The sequence below is a fragment of the Solenopsis invicta genome, chromosome 8, assembly GCF_016802725.1.
Source record: "Solenopsis invicta isolate M01_SB chromosome 8, UNIL_Sinv_3.0, whole genome shotgun sequence".
NCBI lineage: Eukaryota > Metazoa > Arthropoda > Insecta > Hymenoptera > Formicidae > Solenopsis > Solenopsis invicta.
This window is the reverse complement of record NC_052671.1, coordinates 13,682,637-13,705,824: the sequence shown is the minus strand read 5'-3', so window position 1 is coordinate 13,705,824 and position 23,188 is coordinate 13,682,637. Positions and strand designations below refer to the sequence as shown.

At 32.6% G+C, this 23,188-nt stretch overlaps 2 protein-coding genes across 2 annotated transcripts; both read right to left on the bottom strand.

Annotated features, from left to right (window-relative positions):
• Positions 1-15,441: 15,441 nt before the first annotated feature.
• LOC120358498 lies at positions 15,442-19,332 on the bottom strand. The gene is made up of 4 exons (XM_039452917.1): positions 19,233-19,332; positions 18,651-18,783; positions 18,254-18,421; positions 15,442-18,064 (listed from the first exon to the last, which is right to left on the bottom strand). Exons 1-4 carry the CDS (start codon positions 19,329-19,331, stop codon positions 17,625-17,627), a joined length of 840 nt encoding a protein of 279 aa, XP_039308851.1. The 5' UTR covers position 19,332; the 3' UTR covers positions 15,442-17,624.
• A 1,859-nt stretch (positions 19,333-21,191) lies between these two features.
• Positions 21,192-22,556, bottom strand: LOC113004981. The gene is made up of 3 exons (XM_026139748.2): positions 22,191-22,556; positions 21,819-22,024; positions 21,192-21,626 (listed from the first exon to the last, which is right to left on the bottom strand). The coding sequence occupies exons 2-3, from the start codon at positions 21,924-21,926 to the stop codon at positions 21,228-21,230; spliced, it is 507 nt and encodes a 168-aa protein (XP_025995533.2). The 5' UTR covers positions 21,927-22,024; positions 22,191-22,556; the 3' UTR covers positions 21,192-21,227.
• Between the last annotated feature and the right edge of the window lie 632 nt (positions 22,557-23,188).

Below are 23,188 nucleotides of genomic sequence, written 5' to 3'. Positions count from 1 at the left end.
GGTTCTACAATAAAATAAGAAAAACATTATCAATTGTACATTTATTTTTACATATGATAAATAAGGAAATGTAAATTAATGATACATAAATAAATTCATAAAATGAAATAAAGTATATTTAAATTCTTAGTAATAAGTGACAAAATACAAAAATAATTTGATCACGGATGAAATGTCGAGAATTAATATACGCATACACGTTTTATGAATAAGTAATTCATATGAACAAGTTAAATTAAATGTATAAAACTATGTGTTATATAAAACTACCTTAATATATAATAAAATTACAAATATAATGAATAAATTTTTTATATAAATTTTCACATAAATTTTTCAAAATTATCATATGTATAATATAAAAACTTTTTTTAATATTTATACATTTAAAACTTATTACATTTATATATTTTGTAAAAAATTAATAATTTATATGAAAATTAAATGAAATTTAAGCATATGTCGACATGAAATATAAATTAGGTGTTGCCAAAATGAGATTTTCGTGCCACCACTGTAAAAAAAGTTTTCTTTTTTTTTTCATTACGATTTTAGTACCAAAGTTTTAGAGGTTATTCAATTTGCATATGATATTAGAATTTTAAAATTCAAAATGTCGAATTTAATTTGGAAATGGCGGATCAAAATTTGGAAAAGTAATTAGTTTCTTAAATGATTATTGTATTCTAAGATTTACACAAAACTCGCCACGTCCTCGTTTTGTGACTATAGGTGTGGTGGAGAGCGGAATTTATAAACGATTGATCTATAAATCTATATTGATATAATATTTTTGATAAGGTTTAAATAAATTATTATTTTCACGTTCTCTTCAACAAAGTTTGACTTGCCATTTAAAATAATAAAATTCTAAAATTAAATTAATTAAATAGAAGTACTGTCTCCAACAAATAAATCAAAATATTAAATATAAATGCCAATGCGAGACAAACGCGGTTGTTAGAGCATGAAAAAGTAACAATGATTCGACGTATAAGTTATATACAATGTATTGAAATAGTGTACAATTGTTTCGATCCTGAATTCAGATCCTCTTCAAGTTTGATCAAGTTTGATATAACTTCCTGAGGTGATAACGGCTGTTATCTCTCCTCCTAACAATCTACGGTATAAGTTAGACTTCTCCGTTTTTTCGCTTAACAATTAGAATAGCTGTTTAATGTCGAATGCCAATATTGTGAAAACTGTACCAAAAAACCTCAATTTTTTGTTATTATACACTGTGTTTTACACAAAATCGAATAACTCTGTTTTTACAAAGTCGAGTATAAGAATACATGTAATGACATCTGCTCTAGTAAAATTAAAAGAAACTATTATACACGCAAACGTCCAGCGTTAGCCTACTTATTAGCATTACTTCGTATTATTGTGATTTACTCAATTGAGCCAATTTCCTTCAATTGAAAAAAAAAGTACCACTCACAATAATTGCTTCGAGATACAACACACGAAGTGTGGTGGATTTCACTCTCTGGCGATTAGGCTTTATTCTCGTCTTTGATATAGAAACTCGCTTGAAGGCCTTCATTCGAGTTCGATTTAACTTTGTCGCGCGCCAGCGTATCGCCGGAAGTTAAATTACCAGTAGAATCGACGAACGGAGTTGTATCACGCTTTAACGAGAAATACTCATTCAAGGACCAAAAGTACAAAGGTTACATATTGCAATCAAAAATTAATATATCATATAAATATTTTTCATAATTTCAATACAAAAGATCATAATATCTAATAAATGAAACCAGATCATTGTGCATGAATACAATTAATTAGAAAAAGGTCGGAACGGTCAGAACTGATTCTTAGTGTTTAATATTTCTTGTCTAAATTCTAATTCTTCAAAGTTTTTCTCGTTCTGCGCGTCGAATACTTTCGATCTTGAAACACAGTTTTGAATTGAACTAGAATAGTTTAGATACATCAACCAAATTGATCAATTTAATAACGATTAAATAAAATTTATATACGTTTATTGGAGAAATATCAAACAATAAGACTCAGCTCTGACCGTTTAGGATGCTTACCTATTTAATTGTTATTACAAAAATCAACAGTCGTGAAAAAGTATAATAGTATACAATTTTTCTTTGCTGAGTAACATGTCAAAACATTTAAAAAGACTTGTACTATTCAAAGACCGTGAAAACATTTCACATCTCACTGAGATTACTGTAAATTAATAAGAGAGACAAAGACTTTCATATCAGAAAAAAAATGTCCCTTCTTGATTTTCGACTTTTTTCTTCGATTCATGCTCATCGAATCAGCCCGTCGACATCATTAGCCGATGTCATCCGACGTACCGGTATCGATTTCGAATCATACCAGCAAGCGGATGGAGAAATTTAATTGGGGGCCACGTAATTCCCAACTCAATTCGAGCGCTTGCCTGTCACGAAAAAAATACCTGCTGGCGTGGAGCTCGCGAAGAGTCAGAACTGCCAGTAAAATCGCTCGAGGGAAAAATTTTCCCGTTAAAGCAGCAGCCGCCAAGATCGCCCGTGTCGATCGGCGCGTTGATTACGAACACACTTTTTAATTACTTCGCGGAACGTTAATGTCGCGCGAAACTTTAAGTTCGATCTAATCCGATTCGATCTAACCAACATCTAACATTTTATTGCGTAAAACGAACCATTACGATGATGTGCCATATCCAACTTTTTCCAAGAGACAAATAGATTATTAATACGTTATAAACGCATTTTTCTTGAAGGAAATAACATTGTTCGTTTAATATGCATTATACGTAACAATGCTTTTATATCTATAATAAAACATCTCAGAAAGAATTTTTAATAACAAGACTAGAAATATCCTTGACGAACTTAATCTGCAATATTGCAATATAAAATATTGCAATATAAAAATAAAGTAATTTAACAAAATAAGGTTTATAACTCCTATTCTCCTGCATCGAATTAAATAAGACTGACTTATTATTTTGAGGCAAGAGTAATACATATTAGTTTCAACTTATATATTCTTAAGGATTAGATAAGCTAATATTTATTTAACAAAATTAAAGTTAATGTCTTATAAAATTTAGTTACGTTAAAAATTACATTAAAATTAAATTAACTCAAAAAAGCTAATAGTTTATATAAAATAACAAAGAAATATTGTTTCCCACGTGGGAATGTATTTTTCCTCTTATAATTTTTTTTGTTTACATAGACAAATTTTTAATTTAGAAAAAAAATTAGTAATAAAAACCAAAAATAATTAGTTCAAGTTAAAAATTAATGTTTTAATTTTATTATTCAACTTTTAAATGTTTAACTAGTTACTATCCAACCCTAATATTCTTACATTTCGAATTTAGAATAAAAATTTGCTTGATGTTAATAACGCACGATAATTAGCCATACGCAATTTGAAATAGCATCGATAGAGAACCGTAAAAATAAACATTTTCTCGTGAGAAAGATTTGCATGCGATGCATTATAATCAACGCATCCGCGAAAAGCGGAAAGCTCAGCAGCCTTTGCCTACAAGTACGTACCGAGCTTTTTATGGACCTTTTAGCTGTAGGACGAGATATTTTTGGTACCTACGGAGCTCTCTTGTGAGCCTTCAACATTTTAATAGGGAAAAAATTCTTCAAATTTTTGTTAGATTAATTTGTTGTTAAATCGAGAATATTATGAGGGTCGTTACAAATTTCCTTTGTCTAATCTAAATCTATCTGAGCGAATTAATGGGCCAATTAATGGGACAGCAATTATTTTATTCTAGATTTAAAAATAAAGTATTCTTTCTATAAACAATTATGATTGTTTCTGTATCAATCTTATTTTATGATGTATAGAAGAGCAATAGCATTGAATCCAGAAGTCTTTTCTGTGCGATCGCCATTCCTTAAATTATTTGCTACATAGTCTTGTATTTTTTCGTGCGACCGAGTCTCTAAGAAAATCAGTTTTTCCATGTGCCGTTATAATACGTCATTAAACGATTCAATTAACGACCGTACTTTAAATAAATTAGTATTCAAGATTCCCGCTACTCTTCTTCTCCGTGGTCGAACGTAAAGTGAGTGCGGAAAGAGGAGATCATTAAATATTACGGACAAAGTACCCCGTTTACTTTTGCCAACGCGGAGGTTCCGAGTGCGGAGAGCTGAAAGGAGGAAAAGAGGAACGGATGGCAGAGGTGAAATTGTAGGAATTGCAGGGCACGAAATCGTCAAACGGAACGCTAAGGAAGCTCTTATCGGATTTTTCCGCGGCAAATCCCTTCGAACTATTTAAATCGTACTGCCAAGTATAGCACATACCCACGTAATTCGCCGGAACTATGCGGAAAGTATTCCGAGCGGAAACGAGGGAGCGAACTATTTTGCGTTCTATACGCAGCCGGGAGATCCACCGACCGAGGAAAAGCCACAGTAACTCTCCGCGGCAACCTCGAACGAATTGAGACGAAATTGCTACGGCGGCGGGAACGACGGCTTTATTCGAAATAGGATATTCCTGGAGTTTCCCGCCGGGATATACGAAAGAGCACTTGATCACACAATTAATTATTTAGTCGGCAGAATATCTTCCTATACACAAAAGTACAGTCGCGCTCTCCATCACGAGCGTCATAACGCCCGCTACGTGAACTTCATAAAAAAAGTTTGTCATTAATTTGTGACATATATAAATGTTGCCAACGCTTTTCCATGTTATTAATAATAGTGAATGTTGCACGTCAATCATCTTATTATCGACGCTCGTTGTTGTCCGTGTAAATTGACTATTTAAATCGGATTAACTAACAAATCATAAATTAAAGTTAAATAATACCTGTAATAACTTTCACACATCTGCAACGTGCCGTTTGCAAGGCAAATAAAAATATACGTGATTGTTATATGAACTGAAACTTCGTGGCATGTATAATAACTTTGGTGAAAACCGACTCGCTTACAAATTCGCTTTAAATTATCAAACATTTTATTAAAGTTATTGTTATTTTAATTAAATAAATTGCTTGATAAAATCGTAGCTACAAACAATTTTTGGTTTCACGTTACTTCTGCAAAATATCCATTTGTTTACAACTCATTGCCCGTCATCCCCCGCTCCTCTCGTTCCAGGTACGCGCACATTTTTACAGTGTTACTTTATCGATATTTATAGTACAATCTGTCGTAGCTAAACGTATAAATACAACTTAAAATTAATCTTGATTTATTCAGTTCACTTAAACTTCAATATCTCGCGACAAAACCCGTTACCGAAGCTTCGAAGATTTCTTTACGACTCTTTCATTACCTTAGAAATTGCAAGTCTTTAAAAGTCTGGAACTTCTCACGGTAATTAAATCGCGACTCGAATCTCGGCTCATTCGAATTATCCGACCGAACTAATCATTTCCAAGCACCTATAGATAATCGATGACACGTCAGGCGTATACGCGGCTCTGCACTTGTACGTTACTCTCGAGAATTTTTCAAGCTCGAACGGGTTCAAAATAAAAACGCCCGCCAGCGTTTTCACCACTTAATCGGAGCGAATTTTTTACACGTCTATTCAGTCCCATTCGAATTGTATGACAAGTAACAATATTGCGCGACGTCGTCCGCAGCCTGTTCTCCCCCGTGACTGGTTTAAAAAGTAGCAATCTGTGTTATGTAACTGGCGCACGGTAACGAAAAAAAAAAGCGAGCTACTAAAGCGCCCGCGACGAGACGCGCGCCGGAGATGAAAATAATGAATAACACCGAAACATATAAACGAGCAATCGGGGAACGGGGATAGAAGTAATAGGCATATCAGTGTAAGGTCATTGACGAGTGCTCGTTATCGCTGTCGTCGTACTTTTATTGGCCCCGTCCCAGTTGTAGTAGCGCACAGCTCACTCCTCCTGCCGCGCGATTCTCTCAAATATGCCTGCCACCTGCCTGCCAATAACTACGATCGCAGGTATACGATTTACATTCGAGCGAATATGTCACGTCGTATTCTCAATCGAAAAGTCGGACAATAACGAAAATCCTCGGACTGCTTGGGCGAATACGTACCGATCGATGTGTTCCATCAAAGTGAGATTTCGTTTGTTTCCCCTCACACTCCTCAGATAAATAAATGCAATATTTGCCATCCGTAACCAGTGGTACGTATCGAAACCACGCAGATACAAATCTATGATCCGAAAACAAAGCCGATGACTCGATGAAATATCGCGCATTCAATTAGTCATTTTCATCAATTCACACGCATTGATATATATTTTTAATTAAATATTAGCATTGTACGCGAAAGAACAATACGGTTCATTTTAAACACACACCGCACGCGCGCGCACACGCACACACACACACACACACACACACACACACACACACACATACGCGCGCGCGCGCGCGTGACGTAATTAAATAGCAAATAAGTACAGTTTATTCGTTCAAATAGCAAAATCTTTGAAGACACTAACATTTTATTTAGTAATAAAATATTGACGTATAAATATGCGAGAAGCGAATCACCTTTACAAGAAAAATCTCGAATGATGTTTATGTTAAATAAAAACGCATAATGTAATCAAATATCGAAATAAGTACAATTTATTGGTTTAAATACCAAATTAACTAAAATTATTAAAATTTTATTTCGTAATAAAATATTGACGTATAAATATGCGAAAAAGTGAATCACTTTTACATTGCGAGAAAAATCTCTAGTGCAAGAGAGTGAAAACTAATAGAGTACTTGCGAGCGAATCTGAAGCAACCACACTACTTAGTCTTATCGATGTTATCTACGACTGTATCGCTTTCTGTCCTCGCTCCCATAGTCGAGATCTAGACGTATTTGTCATTTGGCACGCGATGCTTGTTCGCGTCCCCGATGGGAATCGATCGGGCGAAAACAAATGCCCCAGACGTATAGCCATCGACGGACACAGCGACTCGAATCGACGTCCCGGTGTGCTATTTTGCTCATGACTCATTAAAGCAGTGCTCGGAATTAATTGCACATTTCGAAATTAGTTGTCGATTTCTAAAGCGACGCCTATTATCATCCCTACTATCGCTCACAGCTTGACGATTCAGCTTTAGATCGCACATGTGACACTATACTCTAGGTCCCGATGTGAAAAATATACTGGAGTCGTGTCTTTCGGTAATTTGTCATTAAAAAAATTTCTTCTCTAAATAATTTTTATTAGTACTATCTAAATCTCATAGAGTGAAACATTACTCTAAAAGAAATTAAACTTGTGCAATTTTGTGAGTGATTTATCACATTAATAAGAATAAAAATTCACTTCTGTAGAATGAAAATTCACTCCTTCCACAGAGTGAAAATTGAGTCTGAGCAATGTTTCAAGTAATTTTTTACTTTATGAGATTTAGATAGTAATTAAACTAATTTTTCTATTATTAAAATTCTGTAATATTGTATAATTGAAACAAAATACTATATGATAATTAGAATTTAAACAATTTTATTTTTATTAAAAATTTGAGTTTTATTACTTACAGTGTCTCAAATTAAATATTATTAATAGTGCCTCAAACATGATGTTGAAAATTATATCTAAATTCTAATGTATATCTCTGTGGGGAAAATAATCCATTTATTAAACATTTATCGAAGTATTTATGAGATAACTATTTAAACGTGGAATTGTTTATGAGATGTTTGCGACTGTTTAATTGGTAGACATTCGAGAAGTATTGTATGTTCTCGCAATGTTACCAGTATTCAGAGAATGTTTTATTAAAGGGTGATTTGTAAAATACTCTTTAAACATGTACAACAACTTGAAAACATGTAACGTTTGTCAAACAGTCATGAACATCTCATAAACGCTTCAGTAAATGTTCTAAAAGTCCAATTAAACATCTACTCAACACTTAAGCAAACATCTTATAAACATATTATTTTTGCTAGGGATTATTACCAATTATATTATTATAGAACATAAATAATAGAAAATTTTGTCTAATTACTTATAAAATTAAAAATTACATAGGAAAGAACATTTTTTATGACAAATTTACCGAAAGGTACACTGAGAGAAGTCGTTTGATAAGATCAACTAACGTTTGGTTGAATAATGATCAATTGAATTTTGTAGTAACTAGTATCAAAAATTTAATCACATTTAACAAAACATTTTGTAATTTGTTGTAAATAATTTAAAAATAATTATTTGGTTAAGGTACAAATTGTTTGGTCAAAACAACTATATATGCAGTAATTATAACTAGAAAACTCATTTGATCACTATTCAACCAAACGTTAGTTGATTTCATCAAACATTTCTCTCAGCGTATGATTCCAGTATATCTTTTACATGGAGTTGCTCTAAAATACGATTGATCGTGACTCGATCGTGGAGCAGTGGGCGATAGCGGAGAAACCTAGACGTCGCCTCAGAAATCGGTTCGAAATGTACCACTAATTCCAAGCATTGCATTAAAGGGACGAAATAAGAGTTATCGAAATCACCGAGTATAAAAGGCAGACTGACGAGACTAAGAAGCGGAAAGAAATTCCAAAAGCTTTCCGTGAGGCTCGATCCTTCGTATCGCATCCGAGTCACGCGCCATCGACGAAATCTCCGCCGTTTTTCGTGGACCCTCGCGCGTCGCAATAAGCCTTAAACTTTGTACACAATATGAGCACTATATTATAGTTGAATTTTAAGCCGTAATACGGGAAAGCCTTGTCCCCGTATATGAGTATCGTTCGTACGTCGGTTTATTGCCAATCGTGTTCGTACAGCGCGTTTTCCCCGCGAGGTTTACCGTTACGAACGAAATACATACACGCGAAATAAACAGACATTAAATTGTTTGCAATACGATAATCTCGCGAAACGACGCGGGCTATGCGACACTTGCGAGAATTTATAATTTTAGAGTTGATTTCGGTGCGAGTAGAGTATTGGCTTATCGCGACGGCGGCAATGGGTATTCCGCATTTCAAAATTACGAAGCGGACGTGAACGCGAGCAAAATATATACGTGCAACAAATATTAGGGACGAAGATTATATTGCGGAAACTATTTGAAATTTTGAAATGCTCTTTGCAGTAGTCATGTCGACTGTACGAAGTTCGATATGAGAGAAGTTTTCAAAGTTAATGAACACATTTCAACAATGATACATATTAAGCGCGCGCTAGATTCAAAGACCATATTTTTGGCTTTGTTCGCTTTGGACGCGGTAGATAAACTGGAAATAGTCACTTTGTGTTGCGATCGGGCGGCGGACCTGCCAGACTATTACGTGGTTTACATGCGAAACGAAATACTCGTTTCATGTTCGCGAAATATTTGATATTGAGGGGAGCGTTGCATCATGGAAAAACTCCGTTATTCTGGCATAATTTATAACGTGACGTGACAAAACGGAGTAAATAGATAACCAATATTGAGCGGGTTAACTGATACAGTCGATATCACCGATATTCCAGTAATTCCGGCGTATATGCGCGCGCAAAAAGAACGTCGAATATCAAAGAGGTGGCAAAGGAACGCTCTGGAGCCTTTTTTAAACCCGTGTATATATAAAAAAATTATCTGAACAAAAAGAAGAAAGAGATTGAAGAATTATGTGGGGTATATAGTAGGTATATAGAAAGTTTCTCCGGTTAAAGCCGTCTGAGCGATATGGCGCTTGTGAAAAATTCAAGGATCCAATTCACCTTTAAAATTTCCGGTCAACTATCGGAAGTACGGTTTACGGTTCTCTGTAACGGCGACGGCGCAGCCGTCCAAGTGTATGCTGACCATTGTTTCTCAGTGGGGATCATAATGCGAAAACATAATTCCAGATCTACTTCAGAGGATCTACTCGTAGTCTCTTCACGGAACAGACGTTAAAGAGCTGTTTCAATTTTCATTCAGCACGAGTCAACTTCGTGTGTTTCGAAATATTTCGTAACGCTCCGCTGACTGTGAATCGGCGGCTTGCTTTTCCGAACTAGAGTTAATTAGGAAAACGGATTTCGCTAGTTTGCTATACTGTTTCCCATCTACGTTATATTTAAAATCGTAAAATTTAATCACTTAATAAATGGAGAAGTAGATGATATTATGGCTACCCATTTACATTATATATAGTACAATAATTTTATTATAACTAGTATTTTAAATTGAGAACATGTAACGATATTCATCAAATTGTTCTTCAATAAATTATAGATTAGATATAACACTTTTATTTATAGAATGTGGGGATTCCGAAGAGGGACACTCTTTCTTGGTCAATTTAAATATATTTGATATTTACAAGATTTCAGCGCTCGTTCGACCGGCTGTCTTCTTCGACGCTTGGTGAACGACTGAGTTGTTCTTCGCACTCTCTGTCGTGATCGCGTCTTACATACCTAAGTTCAAGCCCGTAACAAGTTGGTCTAATACCCAAATTAGAATAAATAATTATATTTCTTTCTAAATCTCACAAATATTATTCAAAAAACTTTAACGACACTGCATAATAAAGATTGAAAAAGAACAGCTATGATAATATGGTTTACTGTAAAAATAAGTTAAAAAAATTGGCTTTAATTTAAAAAAATACGGTGTTTTACATTTTCCTCTTTATTTGGAATAGACATATATTGTATATAATAAATGTATGAATATATTGCAGAATATATGCAAATGTGCATATAAGCATCCTGCATATAGATTGCAATACTGAAAATCTATAGAGATGAAAGGGGTATTATGGGGTGGTCATTACGGCTACTCCTATTATCTCCGTTATTAGCTGACTAATTCTAACAGCTAATCGAATTATTCTTTCAGTAGTTTGTCATTTTTTAGTGGCGCTAATATGACAATACACAATAGCTAACAATCGTTATAAGGCATTATTACTTTTGAGCACTTTAAAACATTTTCGAAATACACTTTAGCACTTAATTATACATATTTTCTCATTGTTTTTAAACTAGAGTGTACTATCGCACGAATGTATGTACACTCGAGTATTTTTTCGTTATTTAATTTTTTATTCGGCTGTGCATATTTTGAGTTATGCAAAATTAAACATTAACATAGGATTTTCTTAATAATATGGCTTAATAAACGAAATTTTCATATCAAAATATTTTTTCAATAAATCGATTGTCACTCTAGAGAACTGTTCAGAAACGTTAGAGATATTATTATTTATCCTTGTTGTTTAATGTTAAATAATGATAAAATGATATCTTTAATGATAATTCTAGTGTTTCTACAGGAAACTTCTAAATGGTGGAAAATTAAAATTGTATCATTTTGTAAAAATATACTATGTGTTTTTTAAACTAAATAAATTTTTTTAATTTATTTTTGGAGTAGATGAGATAATTGTGAGTCATTTGCATTACGAGCATAAAATCGCTCTTACGATTTTTATAATCTTATAGCGAATGTTGCATTATGCTTACTAACTGCAAATAAATATTTTTAAAAATTGTTTTTTAAGGCAAAGTTATTTTCAAAATTTTTTTTATATTTTATAAAACATTCATAAAATATCGTTTTGTTGCACTTATTGGTGTGTAAAATCTACGAAGAATCATTAATTTGTAATTCTTTTATAATTAAAAGTGCGTTTTATGGCTTTAATTGTTAGTACTTTGTTGTTAGTCAACTCTTCTACTTCCTCACAAACAATACAAACGTATCATCTCTTCCCTCTTTAGTTAATTATAAATTACATTTCATATATGTACCTGAAAAACTTCTGCCTATAGTGTGATTGGCAAGAACTTTCTGCTTTAATAGATCTGTATGATTAACAAACTAGTATTATTAAAAATTCTGTCACGTTAATATTTATTGAATTATTTCAAAAAAAACAAAATGATATTTTATCATTCCCCTCTTTTCTTTTATAAATTTTGATTTCGTTTGTAAAGTTTGCATAAATTTTCCTTTTCCAAATATTCGTTTCTCTTTGACGAGAGTGTTTCGATATCTCCACTTTAAATTTACGTTGCGTCTTAGCAAGAAAATAAAGAAAGTAATCAATTGACTGAAACGTTGGCATATAGACTTATCAGAACTCACTGAGATAATCATTATAAATTTATATATGTACCTATGCGCATCCACGTTCAGATTTTAATCGATCTTTCTTTACATTCTCATAAATTATTATCACGAAGCCTCATTAACCTTCTCTGTACAATTTGTGTTAACGTTAATTAAAGTCTAAATTTAACTCGAGACCGGAAAGCTGGCATATCGCTTTTGCCCTCCGGAAAGTACTTCGATTACATCGATGTCTCATACGATCTGCCTTTACGGGGACACGTGAGCTCGGCTAAAGCGTAACAGCGATATTACGATGCCCGACGCTATCTTCCAGGCATAAAGTAATGCTTAACAACTGCGTTACGTACTTTACGTTGTCATTTCGTGCCGATCGTGTTCATGGTAAACACTACTGGAAAACACACGCGCGTACATACGTACGTATATACCGTGTATGGATTTTCAGTTCACCGTTAAATGTAAAGTTCGATATGCACCGTCCGCCGTTTCAAAGTTTTGCATAGCACTTCACTGTTCGGTGTCGAGTCACTCGAAACGTAACGTTCTCCTACAGCTTAAAGTTTGAGATTGTTACAAAAAACATTCTGTCCGCAGTTACGAAAAAGCTGCTATTCATTTAATTTCTGCGCGTTCCGGGTTGTTCGGTTACCATCGATCTTTCATCGTATCGTTACGCTGTAAAATTTGTGACCGCTGCAATTTCATGTTATCCGCATTAGGATCAGGTAAATAAATCAAATATTTAATGACAAATCCGCAACGTAAAGATAAATAGATATGCCATTTACATAGAGAGAGAAAGAGAGAGAGAGAGAGAGAAAATAATTATGTTTGTACAAGCAAAGTTTCTTTGTTGTGTCTTTATTAAAATTTTATATTATACATTTTAATTCTCGTTTAAAAATTATTATTTCTTGTAGCAAACAAAAAGTAAACGCTTTAAAGTATTAAGTACTGTTATTTGCAGAAACGTCACAATTATGGAAAATACTCAGGAAACTGTAAGACAAAGTAAGTTTTAATTACTCCACAACCTGTTGTCATTTTTTCTCACTCTTATCTTACGTATACATTATGAACAGGAAAAAAAGCGCCGCGCAACAATGTTGAAAATCAATTATCAGACAATGTCGAAGAGCAAAAGAAGAAGGAAGAGCCACTAAAGAAAAATTTCAAATATTATTTTAATAGGTTTAGATACTATCATTATTATTGTTCCGAGAAAATTAATTCTTTCATTGCAATAATATGCATGAAGATGATTAAAATTCAGTTTTACTTGATGGGTTTTAGAATTAATGGACTTCCCTCAATTCACGAAATTGAAGAAAATCATTTAAAAGATGATTCAAATTAATACTGCTGTATTATTCCACAATTACGATTATACTTTATATATTTATAATCGAATTACAAACACAGAAATAAAACGAAAAAGTTCAACGTAATATAATGTTGGAAAAAAATTAAAGAATAAAAAGAAGGAGAGAGAGAGAGAGAAGCGCCTTGTAATATCGATTTTTCTTATCTCATTTGAATGTCTCTGACCTGACCCATTTGAAACTTCCACACTTCAAATATATTCGACTGTATTGCTGCTGCAAAGCTTCAAATATTCACGAGCCGATTGTAAAAGATGCAGTCCAATCTCCGCGAGGTGCTACACGTAATGGAAACCCCTTTGAAAAATTTCTCAGTCTGTTGTTATCCGATAAAAGTTGCCTTGCTCGGTCACTCATTCGAACATTTCAAATGTTACTTACGAATCTCAGGTAGGACGCCATTGCTTTTTTTCTAGCTTACCTACTTTGTCTCGAAGGAACATGAATACTCCAACAAGCAAACTTTTCTTTTCCGTTCATGCCACACGCGAGTAAATTTTTTAATTTATTTTCACATTTTGCTGCTCGTGTACTGACATTACAAAACTTTTCTTAATGTTTTCTCGCTCTGTATTCGAATTGAAATCATTTATTTACTCCGGTATTTTATAATTATAAATATATTTCATTTATCTCTACGTTATAATTTGTCTCTTACGCATCATACAAGTAAAAATAAAAAGATACACGGAAGATTATAAATTTTCAAAAAGAAAAAAGAAAGAGAACTACCCTTTCAGAATTAAAATAAAAACAGTAGAATAACAGTCAATCAGTATCACAGTAAGTATCAAGTCAATAAATCATGTGATAAAAAGAAGAAGCAAATCTAATCCTAATATTTATATTCTACAGGGTGATTATTAATGAATGTTCCCACTTTTTACCATCGGAGCGTGATTTACTGACGGATACGTATTTCTAACATATTGTTATATTAGAAATTACAAATGCATGCTCCGATGATAAAAAGTGGGAACATTCATTAATAATCACCCTGTATATGATACAATACGAACGTGTGTATATATGTGTGTATAAGTATGTGAATAAATAAAGCAGAGAAAAAGATGGGTTTAGGTTTAACGTTTGAATTTTTAAATTTTTGTATACGTGTTGTTTTTGTAATCGTATTAATCATAGACGAGCGAGTTTGTATTGCGAGGAAACAAAGTCCTTTGTGTATCTCACAGAGGATTAAATAAAGTCTGCTACTACTACTGTCAGCGACATTTATAGTCTCATCTTATATTTCAGATCGTCTTAGGACACTATAGAAAAATTCATATTTGAGACTTAAGACTGGACATCTTATGTCGCAACTATGAAACTATATAGCATTTAAGATGATCTTGAATGTAAGATTGTACTAGGAATATCGCCTTATGACGGACCAACGTTGTAATCTGGGATAAATGATAGTCGCAGCCTCTACGTAGAAAAGGTATGTCAAGACCGGATGGTTGGAGGGCTAGCAACAAAACGAATTTCTCTCGTGGAAGCTGAGTCCACAAAATCGTATCTACCGTAGACATATGTATTTTATGCCGAGCGTTATGGCCTCGTGGTTGATACTTGCATTATATCGTATACATAGGGATATCTTCTATATAGTAAATACAACGACGGCAAGTGACCCATTTCTCCTTCGAGAAACATTCGGAAACGGGAAGAGGCAAAATATAAAACCATTTATTCTTCTCGAGCTGATTTTCACGTTTAAAACATTAAACTATCAAACGCATTGAGAATACGTTCCTTCGCGTAGGTTTTCCATTAAATCTCATAACATTAAATATTTTTTGAAACATAAAGTTATACAATACAAAACATTTTGTGTTTATGTATATTAAAACCGTTTTGTTTTTAAATTTTTGTGTTGAATTTTTAACATGTTTAAATGTTAATTTAACGTAATGTGATTATATTATTTGAGTATTGTGTTAAATTAATTTCTTGTTAAAATAACAACATTTATAGGTAAATAACAAAAACAATGCAGTTTTAATACACAAATTCTAAGATAAATGAATAAAATACGTATCAACATATTATAAACGTTAATTTTACGGAAGAAATATGTTTCAACACTCTATTTCCAAATTGCGTCGAAGTGTTACATTTTCTGTGTTAATTATTTGTATGACATTTATATTGTTTTTTGACATATTCATCTTGAGATATAAGTTAAATTGAGAGATACGTTAAATTTAATAGAAATTTTCCAACTGTGTAGATTACATTTCGCAAATTATCTTCTCATTTACATCAATTAAATAAAAAAAATTTGATAACAACGTCATAATACTGATCGACAATAAATTGAATACGTATATGAAAATAATTAAATGATATTAAACAACACGTTAATTGCATATATTTATAAACTAAGTAGCGGCGACATATAAATTGGATTATTGCCTACGTTTACATGTATTAACCCTGATACACGCAATAATAGATAAATTATGAGTGACAAAACAATGAGACGCATAATTAATATCTCGGATGCAGTTATATATATATAGATGGAGTTATTTGATCTGAATTTATTGAAATATTAATTGTGGAATATTGTAAGTTACTCTTTGCTTTTGTATTAAATAAGACAATAAATACCAAAATATAAACTACCTGTACGAAGTGGACAGTATGTTAAACTAAATTGCGAAATTGTGTGTCGCCTTAGCATTCGCTAATCATAATGTTTTTACATTTCTGTTGAGTCGTGACGCGATAAGAATTATCACCATTCTTGAATTTTTTTTCGTATTATAACTTAAAATATAAAATGTTTTGTGTTTATGGAATACCGAAATAAAATTTATGTATGATTCTTTCGTAAAAATATAAATAACGTTATAATATATAGACTAAATATCTCTCTGGTGTAAGCGAATACATGTTTTTATCAGAAATCTTTGGACAACTGATCCATGGGATGTGCAAATTATATCGTATAACATTCGAGTATAATATTGGAACAACGCAAATCAAATATACAAGTATTTCTGTTGGTTTACGCATTTCATAGCTTTAATACACACACGCATACAAAAATTTAAACGCGTCTCCTGCAGCCGTCAGCATTGCTGGGTGCACCCTCCCCTCTCTGGCATGATAATTTATCAGGATCATTCCGGTGGTCACAGAACGCGAGCGTGAACAGGACACCCGGCGGATTTATGATAACGATAACATTGAATAATTCGTGGCAACGATTGATCGCATGGTCACGACGAGATGCACGACCGATGCGACGTTTCAGTGGAATTGCGCGGGCGTAGGAATTAACGTACGACTAGGCATTTCAATAAACAGGAAATTTCATTACAGACAACTTAACCAGAAAGTTACACGATTCTAATATAAACGATTGAACGTACTATACGAAATGACTAAATCAATGTCTATGAACTTAACGAACTGTAATCTTGTATATAAGAGGAAATTAATAATGTAAATCACACGCAAAAAAAAACAAGTTTGAAAAATTAATCAGATTTTTATTCGTTATTTAACCTTTAAATTGTAATGTCGGTTCTACAGATCTATTAAAACTTGTCAATAACTTTCTTGAATCCATAAGAAGTCATTTAAACTTATAATACCTTTGTATGTCATCCGTCTCCACCAAGCTGCACTAGTCCACTGCAGGTATCCCATTGTCATTCGTAGGGAATAATGTATAATATGGGATGGTTGAACATTGTAGTGTTCCACATGGCTCCGACCCTGAGGTTTAACATTTGCGATACTTTTATCGCAGTATTAAGCATTTATATATTTCTCATCTACATTTTATTTACACATTTTAAATTTTATTTACTGGACGATATTATATTTCAATGTTAAGCAAATGTATATGGTTTAACTTTCTTAAGATTTATATATAATAAGATTTTAAAAATTTTTGTAATTTGCTGCCGTAGCCAGTAATTAATAGAAATAAAAGCACAAAACTGAGCCTTTCCGATTACATTAAGTTTTCAAAAGTAATTAATATGAAATGGAAAATATCCCATGACCAAGAAGTTCCGATTACTTGGTATTACAATATAATTAAAAAAATGTTAATAAAAAAGTGTTTATGTGATTTTCAAAAATAAAATTATATCACATAGATGTCAAGTCCTATCACACAGAAGAGTATGCTCACTATTAGTTTTATTTTTTTTTAATTTGCTGAGTTTGCAGCGCAAATTTTTCAGATTTATATTTACTTATTCTTTTTACTTATATTTAATAGTTGTATCTGATCTTTATGCAATAATTGCTGAATAGTTTTAGCAAAATTTTCGTTTATGCCTACTTTTTTTTCTAAATCTTTAATTCTCTTTTTGTATTTGTTTTGCAAGCCTTTATGCCTCTTTTTCATTATTATCCGTAGCGATTCAGATCGTTGAAGCAGCTTCTCTAACTTATTGATTTTTTCCACGTATAGTAAATTTTGTTTATCCAAATTGCTTTCATGTATTGAATTTAATATATCCTTTTGTTTTCCATCACTACTTAATTGTGCTATTTGTTCTTTGATATCTGATGAAAGATCATCTAATTGGCACTCTGGAGTTTTTCTTAATACTGTTACAGAATCATTATGTTCTATAGATGTTGCCAAAGAATGTCCTTCAATTCTATTTAAATTGATAGTATTTTCTAGATAAAAATAAATAATATTTATTAACTAATAACTACAATTATTAAAAAATTAATTATTAGCCACACATTTTAACATATAATATTATTAATAACTATATACTAATATAAATTTTTCTACTATTTTTTTTATTTCTAATATAAATTATAAAGATATTTAATAGAGTACAAAATTGAAATAAAACTTACGATTACTTTCAGTTTTTTTGATTATTTGAGTATTTTTTCTTTGTTCGATATCTATAGAAACCGACTGACATTGTTCTTCTAGATTTTTAATTGTAACAGTACCATCAGACTCTGTTGTAGTTAATATTGTCGACTGTTCTTTAATTTTATTTAAATTCACAACATTTCCTAAATGTATAAAATAAATATTTATTTATTCACAATTATTCAATACATTAAATAAATATAATTATTAAACAATTAACAATCATTACTTTGTTACTGATTCATTATTGTAATACTTTTTTATATATTATTAATTATATACTAATACATACTTGATTATCAATCTTTATTACTTGTAATATAAAATAAGAAAACAGTAACAAAAAATAAAAATTAAAAATATCAAACTTACGATTAATTCCGGCTTCTCTGGTTATTACTTTTTGTGTGACTAATTCTCCAAATATTGTTGGAATTGCTGTACATTTAAGTTTCTTTTTTCCATCGGAGCGTGTCTGTTCCCACATATTTGAAGTAAAATGAAACTTTAAAATAAAAAAGTAGTTTTATTCCTTCACGAAAAAATATAAAAATTATAAAATAAAACAATAATATACGAAAATTCACACTGATGAAACTTTAAACATATATTCAATATTAAAAACCATTGCAACTGTTATATTATAACATAAGACCTATGTCAGTTGCAACAATTCTCAGAGCTAAATAATAATTTTTTACTATTTCCAACCTATATTCAAGTCCAATGAAAATGTGGCGTGCAGTTCGTATAAGCAATAAATTGTAAAAAGTTATTATTCAACAGTAAAAACTACTACGACTGATATAGACTGATATAGTTAACAACCTTGTGTTACATACCTGAATTTAATAAAAATATAATAAATAAATTTAATAACTGTAAAGTAGTCTACAATATAAAAAAAATTTTAAACAAAATATAAAATTAAATCTAAAATAAATAAAATCTCACTTCACATAACGCTATATAACGTTTTGTTCTTTTATTTTCCAACTTGGCATTTTGTATCCATTTTTCTCGACGATCAATTTCTTTTGGTAATTTATTCATTTTTATCATTTGAATTTTATTTAAAAAGGAATTAAAGATACCGCTACTTGGGTTTTACTTAAAAAATAAATATACTATCACTTGCATTTTATTCGTTAAAAGTAGTACAACAGTTATTTCAAACAGCAATATATTCTCTTTATAATTGGCGCAATTTAAAGATTTCATACATTTTTTGGAAAAAATACATTTATAATCATTTACATTAACTTCATTATCTGTTCGAGGAAGATCATAAAGCCTACTTCTGTGCTTTAATTTTTTTCTACCTGCTATCGAACTTACAACGTCTTTGATGATTAACGTTTCCGTAATAACACGAGGAAAACCAAAACGACATACACGAATAACTTTACGCCCCGTTTTCTTAGAACGAAGACAATAATCGTTATGTTTGTGTAATTGATACGCATTAATTCGTTTATACAACGTTGGAGAAATATTTTTATCTGGCATTTTACAACTTATATGTTGTAAAATAAATGTAGCAACATCTTCAACAGATGATTTACCAATAATTGGAGCATCTTTTATCCAAATTAACAAATGAAAGTGTTGGATGCCTCTGCCTTGATATTCTCGCCGCCAAAAGTAATGTGTAACTTCTCCGATCGGATGATCTTTGGAACAAATAAAATCAAGCATCGCCCGAAATTTATTATCGAGAAATCTCGATGTTGACACAGGATCTCTAGTAACGAGAACACTGATACAAGACGAATCATTATGCCATCCATTTACTTCACGAATATATTCACCTAAATCATCCCATTCCCATTCGCTAGGACTCAATGTTACAAACCATGTCGCTGGTCCGTAATATTGTGTCATACAATATAAATCACTTCGTGGTTTACGCCAGTACTGTTCCGGAAAGAACTGGGCTAGAAGGATGTGGTTATTTGATAGATTGGTATGGACGGTGGTTAGCTATGGGGCAGAAATTTGGGGGTGGAAAGAAAGGGAAAAGGTAGAGAGGATACAGGACAGGTTCTTGAAGTGGATTGTGGGGGTTGGGAGGTACACGCCGGGGTACATGGTGAGGGAGGAAATGCAGAGGGAAAAGTTAAGGGGGAAGGCAGGGTTGAGGGCATGGAGCTATGAAAAGAAACTGGGAGAAGGAGGGGGAGGAGAGCTGGCAAGGTTGTGTTTGGAGGAAATGAGAGACAGGGCGAAGGTAGGAAAAGTAGTGGGTAAATGGGAAGAGGAAAGGAGAGACTTTTACGAGGAGAAGAGCTGGAACCTAACTGAGATAGAAAAGATGAGAGAGGGGGGAGAGCTGAGGGGGGAAGAGGTAGTGGCAAGAGAGAGAAGGTGGCAGGAGGAGGAAAGATGGGAGAAAATTAGGGGCTCTAGATATAACTTATGGTATGGTAGGGTGAAAGGTAAGGGGGTGCCAGAGTACCTAAAGAAGGGATGGAAGGAACAAAAATGGCAGAGAGTGGCGAAGTTTAGGTTAGGAGACGGGATGATGGGGAATAGATATTGGGAAGGGGATGAAGAAAGGAAGTGTAGGATATGTGGAGGGGGAATGGAAACTTGGGAGCACATTTGGGAGGAATGCACGAATTGGGGGGTTGAAAAAGGATGGCAGGATATGGTGGATGAGGTCTTGGGAGAAGACGGGGAGGGAGAGATTTGGATGAGGAGATTAGAGGAGATGAGGGAGGGAGGAGGGTGGTTGGGTGTGAATGAGAGTGTGGAAGGAAGAGAGGAAAATGCGGCGGAAACGGAGGTCCGGAGAATGAGTGTGGATGTATGGATGGATGAGTGATCTTTCTCTCTCTCTCAGGTGTTGGATAGGATGCGAGGAATAAAATTGCGAGGTTTAAATTTTGTAAGCGGAGCGGAGGTCCGCAGTGTACTCCGCAAGGAATAAAGTACCATATATATATATTATGAAGGATTACACTTTTCAACTGCACTAACTAATCTTTCTTTAAGTTTTAATTTTTGTTTCCTTAATAACAGCTTATTTTCGTAATAAGTATTTTGCATATCATATGTTTTTTGTGCTATATTTGCAAGATCCTGTGTTGGCTGTTGTGTTGCTTGAAATTTTTGAGACAGTGACATTCTTTTTCTTTTTTTTGTTATTGGTGTAGTTGAACTATCATTACTATTACCGTTTTCATCTGAATTGCCTGCAGCATTGTCGATTAATGTATTCTCCTTATTATAATCTTTGGTTTCTGCATTTCCCATATTAAAGCAGACTGCACTGTTTATACCAATTTGTTTCAAATCTTTTATATCTTCATCAAGATATTCCACTTCATCAGTTTCAAAATTTATCTAAAAATAAAGAATCAAGATAAGTTTACGTATAGAATATTCTATAATATTATAAGAAATAAAGCTAATAAAAGTGAAAAAAAAACAACTAAGTGAAATAATAAAAAGTTAAAAAAACTTGATATAAAAAATTTATAATACTATTATAAAGAAAAAATCTACATTAATTATAAAGTTCTTGTAAAATTTTACCTCAGTATCTGATTCTATTTGTACTTCGCTTTCTTTAACTTCTGTGTGTCCATCGATACATATAGGAGAAATTAAATTTAATGTTGCTTCTTCCGTTTTACTTACCATAATTTAAGATTAGATTCATTTCCTCCACCAGTTTTCCTTTGTTCTGCATTTATTTTGCTTTGTTTTGATTTACTACGTGATCGCAAATCTTGCCAGCACTAAAACATATATTATTACAAATTTAATTAATAAGTTATAGAAATAAATAAATTATAGCCAAATAACCAGATTAAGATAAAAATAATGTCATCTTAACCTCATCGTTACTTAGGTATTAGAAAAATTATTTTATATTTTTCTATATGTACGCAGATATATATTTACTTTTCGCCAGGATTTCCAATCCTTGCTTACACCATTGCAACTATTTAAGATATCTGCAAGCTTTTGCCACAAAATAGTTGCATCTTTAAATGTAAAATCAGCAAAAAATTTACCGGACATCAAACGAGGATTTTTTTCCATAAAGTGTAATAATAGTGTTTTTTGTTTTGTTACATTCGCACCACGTTTTCTTGCATCCATTTTCGTTTTTTTTTTTTTTTAATCAACATACGAAATTATTATGCAAAATAAGCGTTGAAAAATAAAGCACGTGTTACTGGCAACTACGCCATGTTTTTAATAAAGATAGTACTGGATAGTACACCAATCTAGTGTTGCCGCGTATTGCATTCGTACAAAAGATACGTACACGTATCTAAATACGAACGACCGTAAATTGTCTTACAGAATACGCATCGGTGATCAAATAGTAAACGTATACGCATTTCAACCACTCGTAAGTTGCGTATACGCAAAGTTACGAGTGAGTTAGAGAATCGGGGCCCAGAAGATTTGATAAAGGAAAAAATAGAAGTAATATGCAAGATAATGAGCTGTAGAGTAAGTGGACCCGTGATAATTGCAAAATTGCAAAATGGAGAACGAGGAAAAGAAAAAGGAAGTAATGATTAATAAGTCGAAAGTTAAAGCTAAAAGGAGAAAGGATATTTTTGGAGAACGACATGAGTTGGGAACAGAGAAGAACGCAAGAGAGGATAAAAAGATGGTGGAAAGAGCAGAAAGAGAAAGGAGTTCAAGTAAAAATAGGAATTGGCAGAGTGAAAATAGGAGATATATGGAGACCAGCAAACTCAGTTTGTTTAGTTTGCAGCGCAAACTCAGTTTGTTTAGTTTGCAAAGCATACTCCGTTTGATTAGTTTGCAGCGCAAACTCAGCTTGCTTAGTTTGCAAAGCAATCTCAGTTTGCTTAGTTTGCAAACCAACTCCGTTTGATTAGTTTGCAGCGCAAACTCAGCTTGCTTAGTTTGCAAAGCAA

Excerpts from the sequence above, each read along its gene's own strand:
- LOC120358498 (XM_039452917.1), bottom strand. The coding sequence starts at position 19,331 with ATGAATAAATTACCAAAAGAAATTGATCGTCGAGAAAAATGGATACAA. Across the intron at positions 18,422-18,650 it reads CAGAGAAGCCGGAATTAATC|GAAATGTTGTGAATTTAAAT; the intron begins GTAAGTTTGATA and ends TTATACATTTAG. Across the intron at positions 18,065-18,253 it reads CAAAAAAACTGAAAGTAATC|AAAATACTATCAATTTAAAT; the intron begins GTAAGTTTTATT and ends ATTTTTATCTAG.
- LOC113004981 (XM_026139748.2), bottom strand. The coding sequence starts at position 21,926 with ATGGTAAGTAAAACGGAAGAAGCAACATTAAATTTAATTTCTCCTATA. Across the intron at positions 21,627-21,818 it reads AAATAGAATCAGATACTGAG|ATAAATTTTGAAACTGATGA; the intron begins GTAAAATTTTAC and ends CTTTATTTTTAG.